At 41.6% G+C, this 8,246-nt stretch overlaps 1 protein-coding gene across 1 annotated transcript; it reads right to left on the reverse strand.

Moving 5' to 3' along the window:
• Positions 1–2,441: 2,441 nt before the first annotated feature.
• Positions 2,442–7,907, reverse strand: BMP15 (bone morphogenetic protein 15; the record flags this gene model as incomplete). Its single annotated transcript, XM_079123675.1, has 2 exons — positions 2,442–3,295; positions 7,586–7,907. The coding sequence occupies 2 exons, from the start codon at positions 7,905–7,907 to the stop codon at positions 2,442–2,444; spliced, it is 1,176 nt and encodes a 391-aa protein (XP_078979801.1).
• Positions 7,908–8,246: the final 339 nt, after the last annotated feature.

Consider the following 8,246-nt stretch of genomic DNA (forward strand, 5'->3'; position numbering starts at 1 on the left):
AGTCTGGGATTAATGGCTAATAGGGTCAATTAACTGAGCACTCCATAAACATTGTTTCATAGGTATTCAGGACTCAAGGCTAGGAGATCATGACTTTCTGAAAAATCCCAAAGAGCCAAGAGACTGAACTCAGGATTGGTCCTATAATCAGGATTTGTCTTCAGGTCTGTAATGTGTTTGTTCCTAACCTAGGATGACAGGGAAAATGACTGGACTGGAAGCCCATATTTCCTCTCCCAGTTCAAATTGATGTACTTATTTCACAGACTGCCTTACTCTAACATAGTTGTCACATTTTTTTGATTTGTACCATGCTTTTGAAATAGGCCACAAATATTAATCATCCTAGTTTATGTACAAAGCATATGCATAAATTACATTTATTCCAATGTATAAATTAATGAGATATGTCAATATTGAAGTATTCTGTCAGGAGGAATACATCCCCCACAAAAATGTCACTGTTGCACAGTATATGAAGTTCAGGGGTAGACACTTGTCTAGCATGTATGGGTTTGATTCTCAGCTCTAAGTATTGTTACTATCCTGTGTTTGTGTTAATAACCAGCAATAGAGAACAGGGGTATGATATGTGAAACCCCTCAAAATGTGCTCCATCTTTTTTACAACAGTTACGCTAGTGTGTATTAAGGGAGAGCATGTAATGCTATGTGAACACAAAGTGGACACCTACCCGAGTCTTAAGTGGCATGGGAGGTACCAAGATGAAGAGAAAAACCTTAGGTGATTCCTAAAGATTCAGTAGATAGATGGACAAAGGGATGTTAAGGAATAATTCCTTAAAGGGAAAAAGTACATAGAAATTTTCAAGATATTCACTTGTAGTGTATTTAGTCTAGACTTAACTGTTGAGAAGGGAGTAGTAAAAATGAGATAATTTATGATGGATAAGATAGGAATGAACATTTGGCAAGCATGTACCCACACTTAATCCCATCCCACCAAGAATGGTACTAACCTAATCAAGGAGCAGTTGGTCAGGGAGAAAGACTTACTGGGCTTCCTCAACAGGGCATGCTGGCAAGTTGGCAAGTCCTGTTCACCAGAAGTACTGTTTCAAGAGAATTCTGAGGAGCCTTCAGACCTGCCCCATAGGGAATAGACTTGAGGTCATAATCATAGCTAAATATGAAAAAAGGAAACAAATTCCTACTCTCCCAATTCCCCAAATATTCATAATCTTTAGCAAAAAAATCATTTATTTTTCCAAATTATTAATGCATTATAATTTACATTGATATATATTTGTATGTGTATACAATATAACAATATATTTTTTTTTAACAATTTCATCCTCTGGTATTTCAAATTTCCCTCAAAAATAATTTGCAACATCCCAGTCCCATTACTTAAGTACAGCATAGGAATATAGAAGGGAGTCACAGTACAAGCATCATTCAGCCCATGGCAGAGTTCCATTCATCCCCACCTCCCAGAAACTCATGTCCAGAGCCCAAATGGATACACAAAACAGGAAGCCCAGAATGAAGTCTGCTTGAGGCCTCTGCATGTTTCACTCTCCCCCCACAGCCCTCTCCTCTCCTTCCCCAGTCAGGCCTTCCAGTCTGAGCCACCAAGGAACTTTGTGTGGCAATTACAGGGTTTAAATATTATATAGAATAAAACATTCTGTGAAATCTACTGCTCCATAGAAAGTTTAAAATATCTCCCTCACCCTAATCAGCAATGACAGTTCTTTTCTTTACCACAAATGCTAGTGGTTTTGAAGCATTTGTCATCTCAGACAGCTCCATACTCATGATTCCCTATGGGCCTCAAAGGCTGCTGTCCTATCCTAGGGAAGGAATCTGGGGTACTTTTCCCAGATTCCAAGGCTGAGAGGAAAAGCCCTACATGTTTTTATTAAGATTCCTATAGACAGTCACCAAAAAGTTTTCTAGTCCAAGAAAAAGAAATTAGAAGGTGGCAAGAGCATAGAAGCAGGAAGTATGAATAGGAGACATTAATTTCTAGGAGACAGGAGGGGAAGAAGAATACAATAATCTCAAGCTACTTTTACCACTCCAAATCTTCTAGAGCCTTAGAAGCTGAACACTAGGAAAAGTCCACCATTCCCAGGCTTTGGTGGGATACTTTATAAAGTTCTGCCAGCATGGGTCAGTGACTTTATCAAGTCACAATAAAAAAGACAAAATAGAGAGCACATCTCCAAAAAACCATCTTTCCCAAGCATTAAGGGCTCTGAGTAGTGGTCAAATAGTATTGATCCACACTAGGAGGTTGGTATTAGAATGGTTCTTAGAAACCCAGTAGCTCACAAGTGGGGGAGAGAATAAAAGTAACAATGCTTAGGGCAAGAGATAGGACCTATAGATTTAAGATCATTTACATCTTTCACATTGATATTTTTAACCTTTCTCCAATTACATGGGCAACCTGAGCTAGCTGTTCTTTGGTTATTATCTACACGTGCAGGACTGGGCAATCATATCCTCAAACTCCTTGTAAAGAATATTCCCATTTTCCTCAATCAGAAGGATACTAATAGGAACATACTTATAAGGGACACAGGAGGGCTGAGGGACATTCTTGTCCACTAGCTCATTGACAAGGTTCTGAATGATGGCATGATTGGGGGAATTGAGACCATAGCGTAGCACCCGAGGACAGGATCCCTTACAATAGTTTGGGGTATAGTGACGAGGAGCAAGGATCCAGTGATCCCAGCCCAGTTGCTGGAAGCTGACTTTGAAGGGATGAAGGGAACACTGATTATTTGCAGATCCATAATGTTCCTGGGAAGAGCCAGAAACCTCAGACACGATGTTGCCTGCTTGCCGGGCCCTCCGCAAAAGAAGAGATTCCACTTCTATAAATTTCTCTAGCCCACTGGGATGAAGTTTAGCCTTCTGAACACTTTTATGAGTGTCATTGAAATACAGTAGCACAAAGGCAATATCCAAAGATGAAGTGCCATGCCACCGGAGCCCAGGAACCTTGCTACCTTTTTGCTGCCGACACATGAAGCGGAGTCTTAGGACCCTGTGACCCTTGTGATTCCAGAGTCTCTGCTGAATGTGTTGTGTGATATCCATCTCTGTCCAGGCTTTAGACATCAGAGAAGGCTTTGAGGAATTTCTTCTTGATGGAAAATGGTTGGTTGGGCTTTGTGGGGCCCAGGGCTCCACATGGCAAGAGAAATAGAAGTGAGCTAGGTGGAGTTGATGACGATAAACCACAGTGGCTCTGACTAGTTGGTACACTACCCGGTTTGGTCTAAGAGGAAAGTCCAGGGTCTGCATATGCCAGGGACCTGCACACATAAGACAGAACAGGGTCAGGGGATTAGTATCTTACCTGAATATTGAGCCAGAAAATCCTTTACAAAACTCTTCAAGATAAACAGTTGTAATTAGCCCTGAAATTGACTCAAGATAATATCTATTAATTGAACATTTAGTAATGTACAAGAAGCTTTATATGTATAAACTCTTGAATCCTCAAAAGTCTAAGATACTTATTATTCCCATTTTACAGAAAAGGAAATCGAGGCTCACAGAAGCTGTCAAAGGACACACACCCATGGGCTGTTTATCTTTGTGCTTATAGCACTTTTGTCTAGCATATGTATGGCCCTGGGTTCAATCCCCAACACCATAAAAACCAAAACCATAAAGGGCACGTAGCCAGTATGTGGTAAAGTTAATAATTGAATTCAAGTCTGTTTTCATTAAGAAATGAAATTATACCAGTAGAGAAGAGGAAGGATGTCAGGGCGAGAGGTGGTAAGGGAAAAGGGAAGTACTATAGAACAAAATTGATCAAATTATATTACGTACATGTACAACTATGTCATGATGAATCTGTATAATTAAAATGTGTCAATAAAAATTGAAAAAGAAAACACTAAAAGCAAGAATTTTGTCTCACTTTTAGATTACAGTTCTAGACTCAGGGAAAAACAGTTTCGGAGATTAGTTTTATTAATTGACTACTAAAGGCGACTAAAAGAAATGTTGAAACATACATTTATTAAGAGTCCTTAATTCACATCACTATGTAGATGTAGCTTTGGGGCAACAGTTCAATATTGGGTGCTATACCCATCCTTGTTTTAGATACAGGACCAAGGCACCACAAAATTATATCCAGCACTAATAGGGACAGCTGTTTTTGCCATTTGTCTTCCAACTTCAAGGATTGCTTCTTGATTATCCTTTGGCCATTTCTCTAACTCCCCATCTCTCCCTTTTCCATTCCTTTCTAGAAATGGCTCTCCATTTGCCCCATTCATTTTATCACCACTTGCCTAAATACCATCTCGACAAGGCCTTGACCACAAATATTTTGTTTGCTGGCAAGTCTACTAAAAACTACCTGCCCCTTAGAAATTAAGAGCTTTAATCCAAACTATAGTGCTGACACCCAGTGGCCAAAGGGTTGGAAGGCTGGGCCTGCAGAGTTCCCAACTTGTGCTCCCCCTCCTGGTAAAGGTCAAGAACAAAGACTACAAAAGCCAGTCATCTCATGGAAAGGCCTTCTCATTTACAAACATCTTAGTATTTCCATGTTAATTTATATATTATTCATCTAACCTTCCTTCTCCACTGAATCCACAAGTCTGTGATTGTAATAGTACTGGGGATTTCAACATAATGCTTTAATGTTTTGGTGTTCCAGAACATTTTTAAAAGTGTATTCTAACTCATGCTTAACACACCCTTAGGATTGGGGCACTAGCCATCATTCATATGAGTCCCAAGCCAGGCCCATATTTGCTTTCTTAAGTTATTCCACACTCCCATCTTACAATAATCTTTCCAAGAGGCCCACCCATACACCTGCTCCACCCTGCCTGCAAAGGAACCCAACCCAAACCTCTAGCAGGCTGTCTATAAGGAACTGCCCTTTCCTTTCAGACCTTGACATCACATGTTTCCTGAAATAGGGTGGGGTGGCTGAGGCTCAGAGCCAGGAAGGGTCTGCTCAGAACTCATCAGAAAAAGGGATGACTCACACATCCTGTGGAACTGAACCTGTCATCTGCTTCTGGATCCTTTCCAGAGTCCCTAAGATACCAGTATGCTCCAGAGTCAGTCCAGGATATGTGCCTAATTGTAGATATCCTCCTTTTCAGTCTCATATCTGTACAGACTTGATTTGGTCTGTTTTGTGCTGCAGTCAGGATGGAATCTGGGGCCCTTAGGGCCTCCAAGACCCCACTTCCCACCAACCTCATATCCTGCCATTCTCTACAATGTTCAAGACTCCAGCCAGTGTGATCGTCCTTCCACCCTCTAGGCCTTTGCACATGTTGTTCCTTAAACCTAAATCAGGTGTCTCTCCACTCTTCTCATGCCTCCCTTAATAGGCCTCTGATCAAGTTTACCTCTTCAAAGATACCTTTCCTTATAACCTCATGGAAAGAGATGACTTCATTGCTATTCTCAGTCATAACAATCTATTTCATCCTTTGATAGCATTTGCCACAATTTGCAATTTAACTGTTTGCATATTTATCTCCCCACTAGAACACGTGCTCCAAGTAAGTAGTTTTGCCTGTCTTAATCACACTTGCATGCTTAAATCTCAGTAGGTGCTGAATAAATATTTGTTGAATCAATCTCCAACCACACCAAGTCATTTCTCTTTCCTAAATCAGAAGGCACTTCTCTGCCAATGTAATCGTCTCCTTACTCCTCCTTTCCCAAGTTCCAGCTCGAATACTACCTTCTTAGTGAAGCCTTCCATCATTCTCCCTTTCCCTGCTCCCAACAGTGAGCCAATTCTCTGGAGTCCTGGAGTACCAATTACTTATCCTCTTCTAAGTACTTGTAACATTATGTGATTATTTATCTACCCATCCTATTATACTAGAAGCTCCTAGAAATCAGGAAGTACTTATTTGCCCATATATACTCACAGATATAGTGCCTGGAGCTCAATTAAAATCTGTTGGGAATTCAGTACAGTATAGTGATTAAAAGCACATGCTCTGGAGCCTAAGTGCCCAGGTTTGACTCCTGACTAACAAGTACTAGCTGTTTAACATTGGTGAAGCTACTCTGAGTATTTTGTTTTTTCATCTACAAAATGTTTGTTAATAAGTACCAACCTCATCCAGTAATGGCAAGGATTAAGGGTGATAATTTTCTAAAGCATCTTGTACAATGCCTGACACACAATAAGCCCACAACAAGTAATAGCTAGGAGAGTACTGGTCATTTTACTTGGAAGGGGAGTGTGAGTCCTTTCCGTTCTCAGACTAGTGAAAGCCCCAGATTGATCATCAGATTCTCAAGAATTCCTTCAAGTTGATGGCTGTCTACACTCCCTTGGGAACCCTGCATGCCTGCTGCTGTCCTAGAAGAGTGTGTAATGCAGATGTTCAAAGCAGAACTGAGCATGATGGGGACAAAGGATATCTCAAAGCACACTTGGTACCAAAATCTCAAAGTAGTGGCATGGCCCAAATAGAAAACTTCTTGGCATGTTGGGATACAACATTTCAAGTTTGAGAAGTTAGATTTTAGAATCAGATGAACTCAAATCCCAGCTCTGTCACCCACTGTGTGACATTTGATAGTTGCTTTATGTCTCCCTGCCTTACTTTTCTTGTCTCTAAAATTGCCAATTGCCCCATAACTACAAGTGGTAGTAGTTGTAATTGGTTAAGTATTGTAACAAATGCTCTTACATCCTGAGAGGTTAGCTTTTCTCATCCTTCCCGAGGCCTTACAAGTTTCCCCAACACAGCATCTTATGCTATTTGTCTTCTAAGAGCAAACATCACAAACAACTCTCTACAAAAATGCAATTGGGTATTTCTCAATTACAGTTTTAAGAGATATAACAAGCAATAAGATTTTTATGAAAGAAAGTGGCTAACACATTACTCAGTTGTCCTGGGGACTGACTGGAAAAGATTTTTCAGTAGGCCCCAAGCTAATCTGTTCTTAGCTGGGTCCCTAAAGGAAAATAGGCTTGGAGCCAACTTTCCTGAGCTTGTCACCCTTTGAAAACCAGGGCATGGTCATACATATCTATAATACCAGTGACTCAGGAGGCAGAGGCAGGAGGATCACAGTTCCAGGACAGCCTTAGCAACTCAGCAAGGCCCCCAGAAAAATTAGTGAAACCCTGTCTCAAAATTTAAAATATTAGGTGCAATGGCACATGCCTATAATCCCAGTGGCTCTGGAGGCTGGGACTGGAAGACCGTGAGTCCAAAGCCAGTCTCAGCAACCTAGCTAGGCTTTAAGCCACTCATTGAGACCCTGTCTCTAAATAAAATATTAAAAAGGACTGGGGATGTGGTTCAGTGTTTAAGCCCCCATGGGTTCAATCCCATGTACCAAAAATAAAATTAAAGGGCTGGGAAGTGTGATTTTGTTGTAGAGTACTCTTGGGTTCAATCTCCAGCACCAAAAAAAAAAAAAAAAAAAAAAAAAAAAAAAAGAAAGAAAGAAAGGATATGAAACCATGCCTGAGAAACAATCCACGCACCAGGCAATGAGGCCTGATGGCAAACCCGCAGATTCCTTGTTCTCTACACTCTTCACTTCTCCCTACTCTAGGGTAGAATGGGGACACAAGAACTCACCTTTGACAGTCCTTGCTATATTGGCTGAAGGTCTCACCAGCCTTACCATGGTGGCCCCAATAGTGCGGTTCTCCCTAGGATGTCCATGGGGGTCAGCTGAACGCTGGTACAACTCCAGCATGTACCGCAGGGGATGCCCTTGGAGCTGTGGCTTCCTCTGCTGCTTGCCAGGGGCTTCTTCCATCAGCTCCTGAATCAGCGGCAAGGTAGGGGATTCAGCCAGGAGGGTGTCAGAGGGCTGCTCTACCTTTGCCATTTGGACCCCATGTTGCATTAAAAGCAGTCCCCAAAGAAGTATTCTGAGAATGTTAAGGAGGACCATCTTGAAAGGCTTGGTGTTCAGCCAAGAGTTCCAACCCAAGCCCAAATGATGTCACTCTGATCCCTTCATTTCATGCAGGTTCCAGGAACAAGGATGGGAGAAGAAATAAAAGAAATGCAGGCCCTATATTGCTTCCTGTGGGGCGACCTCCTAGGCCAAAGCAGGTCTCCTAACTTGACCTCTCAGCATCAAAACGAACAGAAAAAGGAGGTGGGAAAAGGCCACATGACCTTCCCGCTCTCTTCTTCAGGAGGCCGAAGTAAACTAGAAGGACCACATTCCTCACCGCATCCAGAATGAAGAAAGAAAGTAGCAGTAGCCTGCGCTTCCTCACCGCTT

The sequence above is a fragment of the Sciurus vulgaris genome (genome assembly GCF_902686455.1).
Source record: "Sciurus vulgaris genome assembly, chromosome: X".
Taxonomy (NCBI): domain Eukaryota; kingdom Metazoa; phylum Chordata; class Mammalia; order Rodentia; family Sciuridae; genus Sciurus; species Sciurus vulgaris.